At 43.2% G+C, this 19,988-nt stretch overlaps 2 protein-coding genes across 3 annotated transcripts in view; both read left to right on the top strand.

Moving 5' to 3' along the window:
• The first annotated feature begins 660 nt into the window (after nucleotides 1-660).
• metap1d (methionyl aminopeptidase type 1D (mitochondrial)) lies at nucleotides 661-5,075 on the top strand. Its single transcript, XM_056596588.1, has 10 exons — nucleotides 661-753; nucleotides 1,138-1,301; nucleotides 1,586-1,735; nucleotides 1,962-2,110; nucleotides 2,360-2,402; nucleotides 2,522-2,685; nucleotides 2,960-3,057; nucleotides 3,144-3,191; nucleotides 3,270-3,348; nucleotides 3,515-5,075. The coding sequence occupies exons 1-10, from the start codon at nucleotides 714-716 to the stop codon at nucleotides 3,597-3,599; spliced, it is 1,020 nt and encodes a 339-aa protein (XP_056452563.1). The 5' UTR covers nucleotides 661-713; the 3' UTR covers nucleotides 3,600-5,075.
• Nucleotides 5,076-14,233: 9,158 nt separating this feature from the next.
• The window catches only part of LOC130387590 (integrin alpha-6-like), a 21,838-nt gene continuing 16,083 nt past the window's right edge, over nucleotides 14,234-19,988 (top strand). The window contains exon 1 of one of the 2 annotated variants that reach the window (XM_056596765.1): nucleotides 14,234-14,575. In XM_056596765.1, the coding sequence (XP_056452740.1) occupies nucleotides 14,403-14,575 (173 nt within the window). In that variant the 5' untranslated portion in view covers nucleotides 14,234-14,402. The remainder of the gene's footprint in view (nucleotides 14,576-19,988) is intronic. The other variant, XM_056596766.1, reaches the window with a different exon arrangement.

Raw genomic sequence — 19,988 nt, 5'->3', positions numbered from 1 at the left:
CGAGGTAAACACCCAAACGTCATGTGTCAACACTGGGAAGATGATGTGAACTGCTTCACTTTCGAGGAATGCACCGAATAGATTATGCTGCTGATAGCATTTTTTACGAGTGGACGAGTGATTGTTAACTTCAATGACAGTCGTAAGGTGTGCGTATAACCGTCAGTGTGGTCTCTGCTATGCTCACCTATATCTCGATAAGGTCTAGTGATGAAACCAAACCCTCTCATGTCCACACAACACATGCATATCTTGGCATGATTTGTTGAAAGGATAATATGTTATGCATGTCTGCATGGATAACGTTTTGCACATGTATATCTGTTTCAAGTGTTCATGTGTACACAGTTCACAACGTGCACGTTTGATAAATAACAGCCTATACAATGACTGACCACAGTTAATTTGATGTACGCGTATTATAAGTCAGCCTGTAGCAGATCTTACGAAGGCATAGGAATGCGTATCCATACATGACTGTCACTCGAGAGCTCACCTACTACTACTAAGTACTTTTAACTACTAATAATTAAATTGTATTAACTATTTTTTTTAAGTGCAATTGTTTTTCTAAAATAAATAAAAATAGTACTATTTATTTATTTGTTCTAAAACAATAAAAAAGATAATTGCTGACGTTTATAAAAACGGGTATTTCAGCCTGATCTTCCGTGTGCGTATCCATAGCACGTGACTACTTGTTGTATGACAATATGGCGGCGCCCTGTTTCGCTGGCTTTGCGTCGAAACCAGGTATGGTTAAGGCACACTGTTCTCTGTCAAACAGGAATGATTGCATTTGCGATATCACAGCATCTGTCAAATCTACCTGTTCAATAGATACATTTGCAGATATCGATGCAGGTGACGCGTGTCAGATCCGATGTAATGCAATGTAATGTAATGTAATCCGATGATCAGATCCAGCTACTACTGCTTTTGACTGTGTTAGTAACGCTACTTAAACTCATTTTGTGTAGTATTAAAACAAATCTATCTTGTATCACATTTTTCAAAAGTAAAGGCTTGTCGTATAGACAAAGGCAGCACGTATGGAACTTCTCCACCCCAATGACAAAACGTGCTCGGATTTTTTCTTTGGCCTCAGTCCTGTCAGATGTTTATTTCTGTCCCCAGGGCTGGGAGGTTCCCTCCGGAGAGCCTGTGCTCTGTGGATGCACGGTCCTTCTGTCCTACGTCAACAACACAGGAGGTTCTTCTGGCGGAAGTGGAATAATTCGGATTTTACTCATAATGTTGTTCGGCCGGCTACCGTAAGGCCTGCTTACTCCGTTCCCAAGGTACAAATTAAGGGTACAACCATTTTTATTTGAGGGTTCCACCATGCCCTGTGAACAATTGCAAAGACACTTGTCTTGTAATTTACATTCTATTAAAATACCACTGTCATAGAAATTTAAATACTTTCGTTTTCACTTGCTTAATGAATGTTTAGTTAAAAACTTGTTTACACAAACACAACTGATACTAGTCATTTCATGTTAAAACAGATCACTAAAGTTGAACTATATCACTGGCAAATAAAATATCCAATGATCCGTTTCTCTCTGGATCCTTTCCAAAGCACATCGTGCGACCTAACTATATTGGCAAAGCAGTGGTCCCAGAATGGCCAGACTATATAGAGCTCAAGGACCAGGAGCAGATCGCGGGGCTCACCAAAGCCTGCCAGCTGGCAAGACAGGTGTTGCTACTGGCTGGACGTTGTCTCAAGGTTGGTCATATGCATGCATCCCTTCATTTGTGTAATAAACTAGATGTTATTATCACATTCTCAATTAGTATCACATATGCTACGATGCGAAAAAACGAATTTGTAGTAGTTTGTATCTTCTGTGAAAGCCCATGGCCAAGAATACAAATAATAGGGTGCCTGCTATAATGCAACTGTCTCTCTGTTTAAAGGTATAATGCATTTATCCTGTCGTTGTTGTTTTTAGGTTGGCATGACGACAGATGAGATAGACTTCATAGTCCACCAAGAGACGATTAAACACAATGCGTATCCCTCCCCTCTCCGATACGGGGGGTTCCCCAAATCAGTCTGTACTTCTGTCAACAACGTCATCTGTCACGGTATACCGGACAGGTACACACACACACACACACACACATACACATACATACATACATACATACATACATACATACATACATACATACATACATACATACATACATACATACATACATACATACATACATACATACATACATATACATATACACATATACACACACACACACACACTATGTTGCAATGCTTGTTTTCAGATGTTGAACTAGTGGTTGACCAAAGATAAATCTCATTGTGCTAAACCATGGTTATTTCTTGCAGCCGTCAGCTCCAAGATGGAGATATCATTAATGTTGATGTGACTGTAAGTTGATGTGCCTTTACTGGTGCTACCGCCACACTTATGTGCACAAACAAAAGTAATTTGAATGTTCTGATGCACAAGGTTCCTGTGTCTATTATCCTGTCTTTTTATTTATGCAGGTTTACTTTGAGGGTTACCATGGCGACACCTCAGAAACCTTCTTGATTGGCCAGGTGGATGAGCCCGGGCAGCGGCTGGTTGAGATAGCGAAGCGCTGTCGAGACGAAGCCATCGCTGCTTGCAGACCTGGCGCGCCGCTCAGTGTCATAGGGAACACTATTAGGTCTGCACGCCTAACTACCTTTCCGGCCTATCTATCATCGTTCTTATTCTAGTGCCACTACTTCCTCCCTTTCTTATTTTCCTTTTCTCTCTTCCTTCCTTACTTACTTTTTCCTACTTTTCTTCCAACCCTCCTCTCTTCCTTTCTTACTTCTTTACTTACACATTTCCTTTCCGTGGCTTGCCTAGAAAATGCATGCATGGATAAAGTGTGTTGCTCTACAATTTGTCAAGTATTTTATTTTTTCATCTAATGTCTTGCTGTGCATTTGCAGTGAGATAGCCCTCACAAGTGGCTTTGAAGTGTGTCCCTATTTCATTGGCCATGGAATAGGCTCCTACTTTCATGGTCATCCTGAAATCTGGCATCATGGTAAACGTTTATTTTTATTCAAAATATATACAGGATTTATGGCTCTTATAACTTCCATTTAACCTTCTTACCTTTTTCTTTATCAGCAAATGACAATGACATGACCATGGATGAAGGCATGGCCTTCACAATAGGTTAGTCAAGTTCATGTGACGCTTCATAATATCGTGTATGGCTGTGAATGTTGGAGTTCACCTTCCTCTGATTTGCAGAACCCATAATAACGGAGGGATCTTCAGAGTTCAGAATCCTGCGAGATAAATGGACAGCAGTTTCTGCAGATGACAAAAGGTATGTTTGTATAGGGTCTAACAAAGAGATAACAGCTAACCATTGCCGAGCCATCACGGTATCAACATCATTCTACAACCACAACTAACAATAGATAAGGTATACCGTTTTTACACTGCATCATAAATGAGATGTGAATTTTGAGATGTGACGTATACATTTGCAGGTCGGCTCAGTTTGAACACACAGTGGTCATCACCTCTGATGGGGTAGATATCCTTACCAAGCTTCCAGAAGAGAGCAGTCTGTGACCTGGTGGAATCCATGGTTCCTGGCCTGGATACTAATATTTAGTGTGTATGTGTGCATTGTGTAAATTTCAACTTGTATGTATAAAGACACAGATAAAGTATCATTTTATTGTAACTTTCATGCCATAAGTCTCAATGTTTTTACTTTAAAAGTGTTTTAACAATTTATCATTTATTAGACAAAGGACATAAAGTGTATGGTGGTTGTACCTCAAACCATAATAACTGTAGTTTAGTTGCCTTCATGCTTGTGGGCTTTGGATAACTTCATGTGTTTGTTTTTAAATGGTGGATTATTGGCCACATTGACAGGTCGGGCCTATCAGCAGTCGTTGATTATCTGTCGGCTGGACTGTCTTGCACTGCTGACCTGCACTACTGTAAGGCAGGCATTTTGCTGACTGTATCCCTGAGCAACGTATCTGAGTCTACACCCCAAAATACCGGGCAGAAATGGCACTAACTACACATTATGTCATTCAGTATTATGCATTGTTGGCACACTGAGTAACAGAAATGTCCCTAAAACCAGAAAAATTAGCATAGTCAAGCCCTGACTTCTCATTTGATAACCAATGTCGAAAACATTCAAGAGGCTTTTCCATCCCTTTCCTTTTGGGAACACTAGCTTCACATATTTAAAATGTAATCACGTTGAATTGCTCCTAGTGGCCCAGTTGCAAGTTCACCAATCAGCCAATAGATGGCAGCATGACTATATTTCAGCATGGACATAACGAATAGGGTTTCTTCTGAACAGAATTGGCAAGTAGCACTAAGGTAACTACTATGAAGGTTAATCATTTTGCAGAGTAAAACTAATCAACTCCCTTTGTATAAAGTTGTTTTATGACGTTGCCCATTTAAATGGTAAAATGTTTATTTTGTGCTTTAATTAACATTCATAAAATGGAAAACTTACATTAATTACATAAAAACATAATCCAAGGTTAAGGGCTATAGGCTGGCATAAATAATTTAAAACACTGCACTCTTACCACACGCAGGATTGGTTGGCTGATACCCTTCAGCCATGGCCTTGAGGCAGCATTCCTTGGGCATTTTTCATTTTTTCTAATCTTTCTTGTCTGCAGTTGGAATTGATAAAGAATAAGTTCCACTGTTTCCAGGTCCCTTCTCCTTATTCTTATGCTAACCCTTATTTCCCTTCATGTACTTCAGATTTACATGCCAACACCTGTTCCCATGTAAATCGAAATTTCTTTACTATGTATGAGGACATCAAGTTCTGGGAATATATCTGCAAAGCTTTCAATTTGGTGAGCTGTGTGTTTGTGTGCGTGCATGCGTATGTACTGTAGAGCATATCACAATGCCAGTTAAAGTTGTGCAGGAAGGATTAGATAAATAAAGGTGGGTCAGCTTATCTCATATGACTAGCTTCAGCTAAGGAAATGATTCACACTCTGACTGGAGTAGGTCTACAGTAAATCATCCAGTAATCCAGCATAAAGCCAAGTCATGAAACGACACAATATTTCAAACATTTGACTTCACATTCCAGGTATTTAAATCCAATCCATTTTAAAAACCAAAACAATTTTCTGTGGAGGTTGTTCTGTCTCGTCAAACCAAAAAAACATTGCGCATGATAACAACAACAAATACAGCAGGATATCGGGTTATGAAGAACAGGGTGTGTGTGCGTCTTTGTACAGGCATGTGCATGTGTCTTCCTGTGAGTCAGTAGCAGTGTTCAACTATTCATCGTGGTCTCCCTCCCTGTCGAGGCTTGGCTGCAGACACATGAGGTGAAGGGAGGCTAGGCAGGCGTTGGGACAAGTGAGAGTTTGTGTTTTTTTTGTGTTTAGTGCAGTAGAAGTGTGAGTAAGTGTGGAGTTCAGAGAGGGAGGGATATAGGCAGGATACAGAAGGGCTTTTTGGGTGAAGGGAGTGGTAGGGCGAGGTGTCGAATTGTGGAGGAATTCTCTCTCCTCTCTGCAAGTTGGGACACATCCTCCTGTGGTGTTGTTTTTGGTTGTTTCGATTCCTTTAATTCTTTGCTCTGCTGTATCCCATTCTGAACCTGAATTTACAGGCTCTTTATTTTAATAACGTTTTTTTACCCAGCCATTGTCCTCGGATAAGATTATGTTAACATTAGGACATTATTAGACTTTTATCGTTTCTATTGCATTTTCTCTCCATAAATGATACATTGGTCCCATATGTGACTCAACCCCCTGCATTGACATTGTAGGGCACATCCAATGTATGGAGGATTACATCTAGGAACCCCCCAGTATTTGCCACTGTTCTGTCAGCAGTTTAGGGATTGTCTTTATAATACACTCTAACAGTCCAGGAAGTGTTGATGTAAATACATGTTTGACTGTGTGTGTGTTTATGTCTGAGAGAGCATGCATGTGTGCCATTATTGCTATTCATGGTTGTCACTACCTGTGATATATTACACTCCCTTGTTACTATTGACCAAGGGAATGCCAGGTTTCCTAGGTTACCGGTGGAAATGTGCCATCAACAAGGTATTAGCATTCCAAGTATCTGTGAAGACAGGTTTAACACATACATTCGCACTGACAAACAAACAGTATATATATTGATCAAGGACAGAGACAAGTGAAGGGTCCATAATACTGGGCAAAGTAATGCAAGAATTTGCTGTAATACAGGAACAGTAAACCACGGCAGGGTTAGAATAATCTAGCTTGGTACACAAGGAACAACCACACTGGAATAATTTAGTCCAAATCTGGCAGGCGAGCACACAGTTTGATCAGAGTAACAACTTTGGTGGTTGAGAGAAAGCTGAGTCAACGGCTGCACTCTGTACTTTACTGTTACACTTGAAGCTAGTATTGTCTGCACATCACCTTTGAAGGCAGAGGTGGAATATTCAAGGTTCAGAAAGTAAAATTTGTGCTCTTTTCCCTTTCTTTTTGATCCGCCCATTAAATATGTAGACCACCTGATTCTGCTCATCTGGCCGAACTATAGTTGTGCTAGTTAGCAAATCCCTGTGGATCACTTCACATCAAGGGAATAACTCTTACCTTCTGAGCCTTTTGGCCAATTACTTTTTTGTGAAGTTGTTATCTTCCTCTTAATAATAATAATTGATTGAATTTATATAGTCACACTTTACAAAGAAAAACAAGAAAACTAAATACAAAAAAATGTATAATAATAATAATGCATTTACGGTGCTTTTCAATTCTCCAAAAGCTCTGTATAGTGAGTGTGTTGGTGTGTGTGTGCTGGTAAATGGATGGATAGTTTAAAGATATACTTTTTTAACGCATCAATTCCACATTTGACCTTATTGTTGGTTGCAGAAGTATACATACCTTCTTGAAAGTGGACAGTAGAGGCTATGCATTACAATAAGGGCCTGTCTCTCTGTGGTCACATGTTACAGTTGACCCTCAGGAATGCATTATTTAAATCAATGTCACCAGACTCAGGGCTGGGCTTGCCTCTGCTTGATTGACACTTATAAGGTTAAACCTTTCCTCTTCTTCCCCAAGTAACTCCCTGCCTTTTGACACTATGGAAATGTTTTTTGGTGTGGTACATACATAGGGTGGATATGAAACGTGAACCAGACCATAACCGCTCTATGATCCTTCTGCATAATGGAGGCAACACATAAAGTCTGTGAAAATACTTTTCTAAGTTGTTTGAAATGTGCCTCCAGGGTCAAATACATGTGTTAAAGTGGTGGTGTTTACCCATGTGTCTAGTTGCCTTTTTCCCCCAAAGAGCAAAAGGGTGAGCTACACAATGATGAACTACACGGCAGTGGTCTGGAAAACCAATTTATATTACAATATTTAAAATCAATTTAGAAATGTGTCAGTATTGGCAGATTTGTGTTTATTTTACCATTATTTTATTACCACTATATTAATGATAATTTTACAGGAAACATTATCCAGCAGTGAATATTGGCATCTCAACGGTGGTCTGGTGACACTTATGCCGCTTCCATAGATGTATATAAGTACAGTATCAAAGGAAGTTTAAATAGTGCCGAGCCTTTAATGTCTGGATTAAGGGGGTGAAGCCACACTAGAAGCGCTCGCAAGCCTGGTATATATCTCTCTCTCTCTCTCTCTCTCTCTCTCTCTCTCTCTCTCTCTCTCTCTCTCTCTCTCTCTCTCTCTCTCTCTCTCTCTCTCTCTCTCTCTCTCTCTCTCTCTCTCTCTCTCTCTCTCTCTCTCTCTCTCTCTCTCTCTCTCTCTCTCTCTCTCTCTCTCTCTCTCTCTGGTGTCCACCGCCCTGCACACTGGGTTAGTTTCTCTTGGTCTGGCCCAAACAAACCTGTTTAACAGCTGATAGGGATAGCCCTTGAGCTTGGGCCTGTGTGTGAGAGTGTGTGTATGTCTGTGTGATACAACTCATTATGTACCCAGAATGTGTCTAGTATAGTTCTATCTAATACAGTGTGGTTGAGCCCAAGTGGTATCAGAGCATGATAAGATAAGCCTCAAAGCAAAGCATTGAAATCTTTTTTTATGACTCGTGAGCAAAACTTGTCAGTCTTTTTCCACTGACAAACGCAGTCCTTTACCTAATATCGCATCCATATGAATAGAATACCTGACACGACCCATATTATAATAGTCTCTTTACTTTATATAGTACCCATATGAGAATAATACCTTCCATAACTAATATTTGTGACTTTAATATCTAATAGTACCCAGAAGAGTATAATATTTACAAAACCAATAATTGTGACTGTGATATCTAATGGTACACATACTAGTCTCTTTACCTTTATCATACCCATAGTAGTATAATACCCATACCAATAATAGTGACAATATCTTACAGTAGTGACTATAATATCTCACAGTACCCATAATAGTGATCTAATATCTTTCAGTATCCATGAGTATAATATGTCACACTACCCATACTAGTGAGTATTATATCTTACAATACAAATAATAGTGACTTTAATATATAACAATATCCATAGTAGTGAGTATAATACCTTAAACTACCAATATCAGTGAGTATTATCCTATTGCAACCATACTAGTTACAATAGAATCTTACAATACTGTATACTTCACCAGAGCGAGGGAAGTATACATTTTGGTTCATGGTAAAAAGTGATTATCAGTGTTCTGAATCTTCACTTAGATGGTTTTATATTTTCCTAGATTGTTTGAAAGCTACATTGTAGTACAACTCTCCGGTTTGAAGTCGAACAGACAGATTTGACCATTTCTGCTCCAGTACATCCCCCCTTTCTCGCACAGAAACGGCTCAATACAGCATCGATCTCTACAGCACCGTCAGCAGACAACTTGGGGAAGGTTGGAGTTGTGTGCATTCAATTCCAACACCCCATCCAGCTGCTCCAGGGATTGCATTGGCCATCTTCTACCATTATCACCACCACCACCAGCACCGCCCCCACCACCAATACCACCACATCGACACCAACACCACCATCACCATCAGCACCACCACCACAACCAAACCATCCCCACCAACACCACCTTTACAACCACCATCAACACCACCTTCCCATGAACTACCACCATCACCACCATAACTTGCTATCCTAGTTCGCCATTCAAAGTTGTTGGAGTTTGTTGGGTATTTTTATTTCCATTAAGTCTTGTGTTTTATGGATAAGACAGAAGAAGTGATCACATAAGTGTGTCAACATGTAATCTTGCTTAACTCAAAATGAGCTACAATGTGACCTCTTGCACAAGCAGGGATAAACATTGATTAAGGATTTAGGCATTTGACGCATTGATTAAGGATTGAGGCGGTTCCAACAAGTGAAAGAATGTTGGGCGCTGTTTTGCCAAAACAGCCAAGATGCTGGCAGCCTCGGTTGCCAGGTTACACAAGTCTCCCTTTTTATCCGAAAAAAACTATTCAGTGAATTACACAGGCACGTGCACAAACACACACAAAAACAAAAATACACACGTGCACAAACTCACCCACTCGCCCACACCCACTTGGCATCTATTCTAAGCCCACCTGCCACCAGGGAGACCCCCTCTTAACAATTCTGTAATCTCACATTACATCCACTGGGCAGACGGGACAGTCCCACGCACGGAGCAGAGGTGGTGTACGTATCTGGGGACCGGGGGGGGGGGATTGGTAAGGGAGGGATTGGTAAGGGGGGGGATGAAGAGAAGATATCCATTACCTCTTATTGATTGTAATCAATATGCTCCTTAGCGTGTGAGGAAGAGTCAGTGATAGCTCACTTAACTGTGTGTGTGTGTGTGTGTGTGTGTGTGGCTTGAATTTGCATGCAATGTTTTAAATATGAGACTATGGCTTCTTCTAAGAATGGGGATCAATACTGTGAATAACAAGAAAACCCTGGAGAATTGCAAATGAGAGGTTTGTCCCCTCAATGTCACTTGTTTGCTCACTGACAGCTCTTTCTGTCAAACTGTTAACAATGAAAGATATTTGAAATTAATAACAGGCAGTTGTAAATCATCTTCATCCAGTTTGTTTGTGTTTGAAGGACAGATGAATGTGTTTTTCCAAACTCTGCTATCTCCTTGCTTTCGTTTTGATTTACAGAATGTTAAAATTCCACAAATTAGAGGGTGTGTTTGTTTCATCAATCTTGAAGAACCCCAGTCTAACAAAATAATATGAAGAGATATGATAAATAATGTATTTGGTTGAAGAGAACAACCAATGGGAGACTCTAATGACATCACCAACACTGTCATGGTGTGTGAGTGTATACAATGTAATGTAAATCCCTTCACAGTCTTCCTATGCGATCGGGCTTGGAATCACCCCCCCCAACCTTAAAAAAAAGGAATGCAGGCGCAGTCCTCATTGACAGAGACGAGCCATGCGTTTGCAGGATGCCTCATCTGCAACTCATGGTTTCAATCAGACATGCTCAGGATGAAAACCGGGAGCCTGAGTTCTAAAGAATGGTTGTCATTAAAAGTTATAGTGCAGAAATCAAATTGTGGCACAGTGTGGACGTTTGTACATATCGAGGGCAGTAAAAAGGTTGTGAAACACCTAGTGTGTGCGTGGTACCTAGTATGGGTGTGTGCGTGTACCTGAGTATGTGTGTGAGTGTGCGTACGAGTTAGTGTTTGAGTGTGTGGGAACATGTGTGTGTGCGAATATCTGTGTGAGTATGTGTTACCCCAGGCTATCTCTTTTCCTGCTGCGTCATAAAGTAACACACCCCAGTTATAACACGGCGCCTAATCTGTGCCACGCCCTCAGGTGAGTGTGCACTGCCCACACACTCACTCCCTGGGTGTCTTTGTATACGTCCTCTTTTGGCTCCGAAGCAAGGGTGGGGCTGGGTCGAGTGAGGGGGAGTAGTTGGGTGGGTCTGTGTGGCGGTTCGCTAGCACAGGCTAGTCTGAGCATGGCAGTTGAGATGTAGTCAGCGCTTGTAGATAGTGTGTGTGTGTGTGTGTGTGTGTGTGTGTGTGTGTGTGTGTGTGTGTGTGTGTGTGTGTGTGTGTGTGTGTGTGTGTGTGTGTGTGTGTGTGTGTGTGTGTGTGTGTGTGTGTGTGTGCAGGTGTGTGTGTCTGCATGAGAGAACACGTGAAGGGTGATTCTTCAGGGCTTGGTTTACATGGCTCAGCTCTTGAGCCTAGGGCTCCGGATTTTCTTCTCCCTTTCGTACGTTTCAAAGTGGTGCAGGCATGTTTTGCTTGAAGACATATTAGTTACAGTGGAAGACTAGGAACACATCCATATCAAATGCTTTCATGTTTTTTATGGTATGCCTTCACATACCATAGTTTAAGTGTACTGCGTACTGTAAAGCTATTCGCTGTTCCCTAGGACCCCATAACAATGAGCAGTACAATATTTGTCTGCGGTAATACCTCAATAGTTATACATGTTATTGTATGTTACTATATAGTGATGTAGGGTTCTGCCAGAGAAGAGAGAATATAATGTGTAAACAACCCCCCCCCCCCCCCCCCGTAACCAAGCGCCCAGTCCTAACAGATCCATCAACAGCAGAGTCGACATCTCCGTGTGCAGTGTCTGTGTTTATTATGATGATTCCTGTGTGTTTGTGTGTAGACAGTACCCTTTAATTCTCCCTAGAGACAGAGAGAGAAACAGAGAGAGTGAGAGATAGACAGAGCGCACTCAGAGGTAGAGAGAGAGATCTGACCGGGCAGATTTCTCTCCCTCTGAGAGATGAAGGATGGGGTAGTTGGTGATGGATGGGGCTGAATTGGACAGGGGGTGATGGAGATGACAACAGGCAGTAATGTTCGAGGGAATGGAGGGGTGGGTACATTTGGGGATTAGTGGATGCAGGAAACACACAGTGATATGTTGTCATTCATGGCTGCTAAAAATATTGCAGAGTTTGCTGTGAAGATTGAAAGCCCACAACATATTGGCAAAATATAATACGGTTGGATGCTCATGCACACATACACACACGCACACGCACACATACACACACGCACACACACACACACACACACACACACACACACACACACACACACACACACACACACACACACACACACACACACACACACACACACACACACACACACACAAACACACACACAAAACACAAAAACACATGCAGTCTCTTGAGCATAAATTGTCCATTCTAATGAAATCTTCAACAAAGCCAAGCCCAGCTCGGCCTGTCTAATTACGTAATCCATACACCCACGCCATGCGGTTTTCTGCAACAAATTTGAATTATGAGGAATAAACTCACATATCATATGGGCTTCTGATGGGTGCTTTATACTTAATATACACACCATAGTGGGAAAAATACAAACTTCAAATACATTATCCCAATGACAATGCGTGTATCATGTGATGTGGGCCCTTAAATAGGTGAGATGCTCCCTTCTTAAAAGACAGAGGTTGTGAGGAAGATCCACACAGACATCCCTGAAATCCTGACTCTCTCCCCGACCTTCCCGTTATAATTCATTTTCAAGACTTTGATTGGGTCAGAGGGTGTGTGGTGATAACAGGGGTCACAAACGCATCTTTTCATTGTTTCTCCGCCTCTGTAAGGTAGAAAACCAATAACCAAGCTTAACAGTGCTCTCATCTCCTTCAGTTCTCTCTCTCTCACTCTGCCCCTACTACTCTACCCCTACTGTGTGAGTGGGTATCCCGTTATCTATCTCTGTCTCTCTCTCCTTTCTTGCTTCCCTCCCTCTCTTTCTTCATGTCTTTCCATTTCTCAGACTCTGTGTCTGCACAAAGCCACCGTTATGTTCTGTAGGAGTTCTGTTGTGAGGGCAAGCTTTGGGTCAGAGTTTCATCCGCGGATGCCATTCCACAGAGAGGGTGAAGGGCTTTGTGTGTGTGTGTGTGTGTGTGTGTGTGTGTGTGTGTGTGTGTGTGTGTGTGTGTGTGTGTGTGTGTGTGTGTGTGTGTCTGTGTGTGTGTGTGTGTGTGTGTGTGTGTGTGTGTGTGTGTGTGTGTGTGTGTGTGTGTGTGTGTGTGTGTGTGTGTGTGTGTGTGTGTGTGTGTGCAGCTGGACCCACGTCGTGCTTTAATCTGGGGCTTGGGGAGAGGTTGGGGGATGGATGATGTGACTCATCTAATGAGTCATTACGGAGGACACAGGCCTGCGGCCAGGGCATCCAATCTTCTGTCAGGATGTCATCGCAAGGGAGCAACACTCAACAATGATCATCAATCACCATAAGTCAGCTCGATTCCTGCTCTCTGTGGAGGGCGTTTGTGGTGTGTGTGTGTGTGTGTGTGTGTGTGTGTGTGTTTTTTTGTGTGTGTGTGTGTGTGTGTGTGTGTGTGTGTGTGTGTGTGTGTGTGTGTGTGTGTGTGTGTGTGTGTGTGTGTGTGTGTGTGTGTGTGTGTGTGTGTGTGTGTGTGTGTGTGTGATTCGTTATCGTCTCATTCAGTTAGGGCAGTCATCATTCGTCAATATTGTGCATAGAATTATTTTTTCGCCAGCTCAGTCATCGCTTCCTGTTTTGTCTGTCACACATTTATTAGGCCATTTATAAGGCCAGTTTACTTCCTACACATTTTCGCACACGCATAACTGCACATGCACGCGCACGCACACATACACAAACACATACAACCACACACTTCACTGTTTCTTCTTTGTCCATCTCCCTCTCCACTCATGTCTTTGTCTGTTTGTGTGTGTGAGTGAGTGAGTGAGCTGTACGTTTAAATGCAATGATGTTTAGTATCACTAAGCTAGGAGTAATCTCCACAGTGTAAAACCCGGCCTGTATAACTCATCTGTAGTTATTAGTTAACATAATCACATAATACCCTGAAGCAGCTATCGATCACCCCATGGCTGACAATGCCTGAGGCAGCAATAAGTCCAGACCTTGTTGACCTTCTGCCTAAAGAGCTAGATCAGAGGATAATTCAACACCATTCACTACAATGCAGCTTAAGGGCTTTTCGTTTTTCTTAGTTTTCTTTAAGTTTAATATTGTGTATTAGTTCTGTCATGAATCAGTGGGGTGGGGTTATGTAGTGATATTTAATGCTCGTGCATTTTTTATTTGTCTGTGGGTATGTGTGTGCAGGTACTTGTGTGTGCGTCCGTGGTGCGCGCGTGTGTGCGTGCACTTGCGTGTGTGTGAGTGAGAAAAGAAAGTATGAACACGCGTTTCTGCGTGTACAGGCCTTTACCGGGAGGGGCGCGGCACAAGCTTCAAGTGGGCAGCAGTTTACCTCCCCTGCAGCTATAGTCCCGTGTCTGTCTGTCGCGCGCTCCTGCTCGAGCTTCATTACATTACCGAGGGACCTGGGGAAGTGGAACAAGTCTCCCTACTCACCACAGCGATGGCGGGCTTGAACATTTGGATCTTCTACGGACTGCCGCTGCTTCTTCTCTTGGAATGCACGGCCTTTAACCTGGACCACGAAAGTGTCCTGCGGAAGAACGGGAAACCTGGAAGTTTTTTCGGATTCTCCATGGCCATGCACTGGCAACTTCTTCCATCAGATAAAAGAATGTAAGACTTTGTAAGAATGTATCATTGAGTTGTATTTCCGAGGCGGTGTTGGTGGGCTTTAAGTGTGTATCATTGTGTCGTCGTTGGAAACAGGTGTCGCAGGTAGGCTCCGAGTCCTTGGCCATGCACTTGTTCAAAAGTGCTTAGAAAGTAAACTCGCACAAGGTGTCACAACACACCGCATTCTGCCAACCTTTACAAGCATATATATGCCAATGTGTGTTAAACTCGGTTAATGTTATTGTCTTGAATAGAAGACTGTTCATAACTCTAAAAGCCTGGCATATTACGCGCAGGTCAGTAGCCTAGGGACACATGTGGCTAATGGAAGAAGGAAAATCAGCTTCATATTCCGCACCTTCGAGTCACAGCAGGTCACATGTATTTACTGTTCGAGGACATACCTGAAAGGTGTACCGGAATCACGGTCAGTCTTATGTAACGGCGGAAGCTCCTACTTTATGCGTCCACTGCTTTGCTACAAAGTTGAACAAACCATATACAATCTGAATCCACAATTTATATAGAACCAACAAAAATGTATAAACATTGTTTATGGAACGATTATTATACGAGTATAAAATGTAAGTTGCAGGCTTACCTGGTTGGTTCATATCTCGAAAACACTCGCGCACGCACGCGCGCGCTGTGTCGCGTTTTCCTCGTGTCCGACGTCTGACCGCCCAATTAAAGAGATGCTCTTTCATGAGCAGGTGACCAAAGCAGTGACCTTCGTCCACGTAAAGTATCTAAAGTAACCATGATGGCGTCAACTCTCGTCAATGTAATCTCATGCTTAATGCACCACAATAAGCACTTTCTACTATTTACAGTTTAGTCATTTCTTAAAGCAACCTGGAGGGAAGTGTGCATGTCATTGATGAAAGGTCGAGGACTATAGGGATCTTGCTCAAGGAGGCCCACAGGTACACCTCTACCCTTTTAACTTTTAATGTAGAACCACACTTTTCTTTTAGTCAAACATTGGTAAGCCCCCAGAGGGGGTCTTTCTAGGATGTATAATATGATTACAAAACCCATACTAGAATAATTAAGTCCAATCCCTGTCAAATCCCCTGGATTGTGTGGTTGTTTCGTTCAGTGCCGCTTGCTGTTCACAGTGCTGCTGGAAGACAGATAAGAGGTTACACATGCTCTATGTGTATCTGTCCATGTGTTTGTGTGTATTTTTGTGTGTGTGTGTGTGTGTGTGTTTGTGTATGTGCGTGTGTGTGTGCTTATGTGTGTGGGTATGCTTATGTGTGTGGGTGTGCTTATGGGTGTGGGTGTGGGTGAACATGCAGCAAGTTGCAGGGCACTGAGACTCAGACAACAGTGCCTTGGAGCTCGTCTCTGTCATCAAGGCTTTGTGTGGTGAAGGAGACATTCCAGGAGTCAGGAGAAGTACACGTCGATGCTATGACTGACAGACGAACAGACAGATGAATAAACTGATAGACAGTTCGCACGCACACACACACACACACACACACACACACACACACACACACACACACACACACACACACACACACACACACACACACACACACACACACACACACACACACACACGGACACACACAGAGAAACAAACATAGTCCCCTCCCTATTCCAATACTGTTATTATTATCCGAGAAAGGATGTATACATTCCACTTGGAACGTATATGAACAGTATATGATTATAAGTATGTGTTGTCAAGGAGACATTCGTACCACATAGAGTGGACACTGTTAAAAGGCAGAGGAGTCCCTTTTTTGATTAATACCACTATTAACCAATCAGGATCAAGTGTTTAACAATGCTGTGGTTACAATATTCAGAAAACGCTGGTCCTTTTAGTGCTGAAGTGTCTAATGCGACTCAAGCTCCGGGGTTATTCTGTGCAAGTGTACAGTGTGGACCAAGGGTGCATGTTTATGTGAGCACACTCTTGTCCCTCCTAGCTCTTAAAACTAGACGTGATGTGTGAGTCAGACTCCAGCTAGCCCAGTCGAGGGCAGTGTGTGTGTGTGTGTGTTTTACCCGGCCGACTTGACTCACTTATTATGTCTGTTTAGTGCCCTGCTGGGAAAAAACGATGCACACACCCAGAAATGAGGAAGATGAGGTGGGTGAAGCTGTGTGTGTTTCTGTATAAATCAATCAAGAGGTAAGTAGATCAAGAAGTGCAGGGTAAGGAGCTGAGAAAGAACATAATGCCATGTTGAATAACGGCAATACATGGGGTCCCTGCAGTTTACTGTTTTAACAAGAGAGATAGAGACTGAATCTAAACAAGCTGTGATGCAGAGCCTCACACAGTTCTCTATGGGACTCGAGATGGGTGTGTCATTTCTGCACGTTAAGAAAAGTAAAACTCTAAATTCTAACTTGAGTCTAGGGTCTATGAAGTATGAAGTATCATTTATGTGTGTTTCGATGGTGTTAACAGATTACAAGTGCCAAGCCTTATTGGGATTGTGTGTTTGTGGTTAAAAAGAAAGAAAGAATGAAATAACAAAAGGGAGGCGGTATCCTCCCTCCCCTCGCCTGGCTTCCAGCCTAGCTAGCCTGCTTCAGGTTAGCACTGCAGGTTAGCTAACATCAAAGCGGGGAGATGGAGAAATGAAGTGAAGAGCAGACGGGAAGAGAGGGGGGAGGGCTGAAGTAATGCTGAGACGAAGAGCATAAATCAGGCTCACATCTGGGAACCGAGCATCCTCCCACCACACTATTCCCTCAGTCAGCGGGCGCCGGCTCCGCAGTGGTTCAGTGGCTGCCTGTAAGGGCCCCTGGTTCCCAGGCCGCCTGGCAGCAGCACCACAATGCTGCGTAGCATAACAACCCACCAGAGCACCACCGGCTCGGGTCCCGCTAACAGTTGCGGGTCGGCTGATAGAGTGCCCGCTGGCTGTCGCTAAGCAACGGCCAGCGCCCCAGCAGGCAGCCAGATTCATGTGGTACCACAGAACAGGCTCAGGGCTCAGTGGGCCACAGTGTTAAAACAATCCCTCCCCCCCCCCCCTCTACAGTTTGGAGGGAGGGGAACATTTCTGACCAGAACAATACAACTAATGCCGAGGGCACTCTCTCCTCTCGGAGGCCATCGGCTCAACACTGCATATTGCAATGAATCTTACTCCCTGTCCTGAATGAGATCTTAATTCAATGGTCGCAACAGCAGACCACCATAACCATAAAACCTGGTGTGTGTGGTTTCCCACTGCCCCCAAGTAGGGTTGGTGGGTAGAGGTTATGATGGAGACACCCCTGATGATCCTGTGGATCCCTTTGACCCTGCTACCCCTGCCGCATGTTACATGTACACCATGACACACTACGCCTTTGCATGTGTAATCTGCCCCCATCCCTCTGCCTGTAGCTTCCTCCTGCCCCTGCGCCTGCCTACCCCTCCCTGTTGTCTGGGTCCTTCCTGTCGTCTGTAGCCTGTGTGTCTCCGCTTCCTGTGCTGGTGGTCAGTGATTAGATGAGCAGAAGGGTACTTGGCCTGAGGCTGACGGGTCAGACCTACCGCTGCACTGGGCCCACTCAGCACATGACCTTTGGCTGGACCAGAAGACATTAGTTACCCACGCTATGAAACCATGCTGCTAGTCCCAGACTATTTACAGTACAATACATAAGTATGTATTATTTGTGCATAATACATAGATGTAACATCTTGGGTAGTTTTTTAGTTTTAAGTAATGCAACATAGCACCATTCCATCAAAGGGAAATTTGTGTTTGTGTGTGTATGTGTGTGTGTGCGTGTGTGTGTGTGCGTGTGCGTGTGTGTGTGTGTGTGTGCGTGTGTGTGTGTGTGTGTGTCGTTTCTAAGTTGATTCTTAAGGAAGCCAGCTGGGGAGGGGATTCCCCCTGTCTTTTGTGTATGTGAGGAGGAACGATCACTGTATGACCCGTGTGACATTGAGTGGTCCACCATAGCAAACAGGGATCAAGTGACCTTGCCTGCACCCCAGGGATCAGCTTGTCTCAGCATGAGCCTTTTCCTTCCATTCTCTACACATTCTCTGCCTCGAAGGAAGAGGTGTGCACACCTGGGCCTTGCTCTGTTGGTTTCTCGCTCTCACTGTCTCTCTCTCTCTCTTCCCAGAGTTGACTGATTATTCCCTGTCAGACTTGGCTTCTTGCTGGCCAAAGTGCAATCAAATGGAATTTGGGTCAGACGCTCCAGTGCATTTACGGTGCAACACACACTCTGAGTAGTAGGGACTGTTTAGGTGTTGCTATAGTGATTACATAAGTCAAGTGGCGTGTATGTAACTGCGAGCATGTAACTGGAGTATTTCTTTAGTAAGGTTATTTCAGAGTTGTTCAAGGAAAGTGATCAAATCCAAAGGATAGCTTTTAACAGTTACTTTAATTGGTAAAGTAATTCGGTATGGTAAACTGATAACTATGAAGCAAAAGGAGGTTGAAGCATATCTTTGCACGTGCAGAGCGTCTCCCAGCTGACCAAAGCTATAACCCTATCCAATGGGCTGCCAAGAGATTCTGGGGCTGTTTCCTTCGAATCACCCGCTCGAGCACGTCAAGTGGGCGTGTCCTATGTAGTGGGCGTGGCCGGGGTGACGTAATGGCTTCGGCTTCTTCACCTAACTAAAGGTGATGTCTTCTGTGGTGGAGCAGCCTTCAATAAGGTCTTGCTCCCCTTGTGGCTATGTATAGTATTTACGGCTTATATGTTTGGTCCTGCTTCATAGGGTATATGTGTGGGCAGCTTAGGTTCTTAAAATACGTAACAAGGTACAGAATACTCTGTAACTACAGTTAAAGCTAACTAGTGGATGGCAGGAGTCCAGAGAGTCGTTCCACTATAATTGCACAGGCAAAAGAAAATGATAATGAAAAATAAAATGCAATAGATGATAGGAATTAAAGAAGAATTATGTTTTAAATGACTGAGAGTAAAAATAAATGAAAGTGAGAGCGTGCAAGCTTATCAAAGAGAAAAAGCTCTAGCATGGCATGCCTGTGCAGGGAGGGATGCAGGTTAGATAACGTTACATGGCCACTTGACAAGAGAAAAAGCTTGGGCGGATAACCAAATATCTAAAAAAAATCTCTCCGAAACTCAAAAAAATTGCGGGATTCACCTGCGTCAATGCATCTCGCCCTTCCCGCCTCGGCCATCCTTGCCTCGGCCTTCCCGCATGTGAGAACGAAACGCTTTCCTCACGTCACGCCTGAAAATATATTGTCTACACGCAAGTTAAAAACGGTTTACATCAGCCCTGATGCGAATATGCAGATGGACACTCACCCCATGCAGTCTAGTGAGGACATTGCTCAGAGCTTTCAGCTACATATCCTGTGTATTTAGAGGATCGAAGCAAAGAGCTGTTCGCTGATGGGGGGCATTATGTTACATGGGTGTTTTTGAGCGTTTAGCTCACTGTTAAATT

Source organism: Gadus chalcogrammus, chromosome 8 (assembly GCF_026213295.1).
Source record: "Gadus chalcogrammus isolate NIFS_2021 chromosome 8, NIFS_Gcha_1.0, whole genome shotgun sequence".
Taxonomy (NCBI): domain Eukaryota; kingdom Metazoa; phylum Chordata; class Actinopteri; order Gadiformes; family Gadidae; genus Gadus; species Gadus chalcogrammus.
Note: the sequence above shows the minus strand (reverse complement) of the source record. Positions and strands in the feature narration are given on the sequence as shown.

Coding starts and splice junctions, on each gene's coding strand:
- metap1d (XM_056596588.1), top strand. CDS start 714: ATGGCGGCGCCCTGTTTCGCTGGCTTTGCGTCGAAACCAG. Junction 2,686..2,959: donor GTCATAGGGAACACTATTAG/GTCTGCACGCCT, acceptor GTGCATTTGCAG/TGAGATAGCCCTCACAAGTG. Junction 3,058..3,143: donor TCCTGAAATCTGGCATCATG/GTAAACGTTTAT, acceptor TTTCTTTATCAG/CAAATGACAATGACATGACC.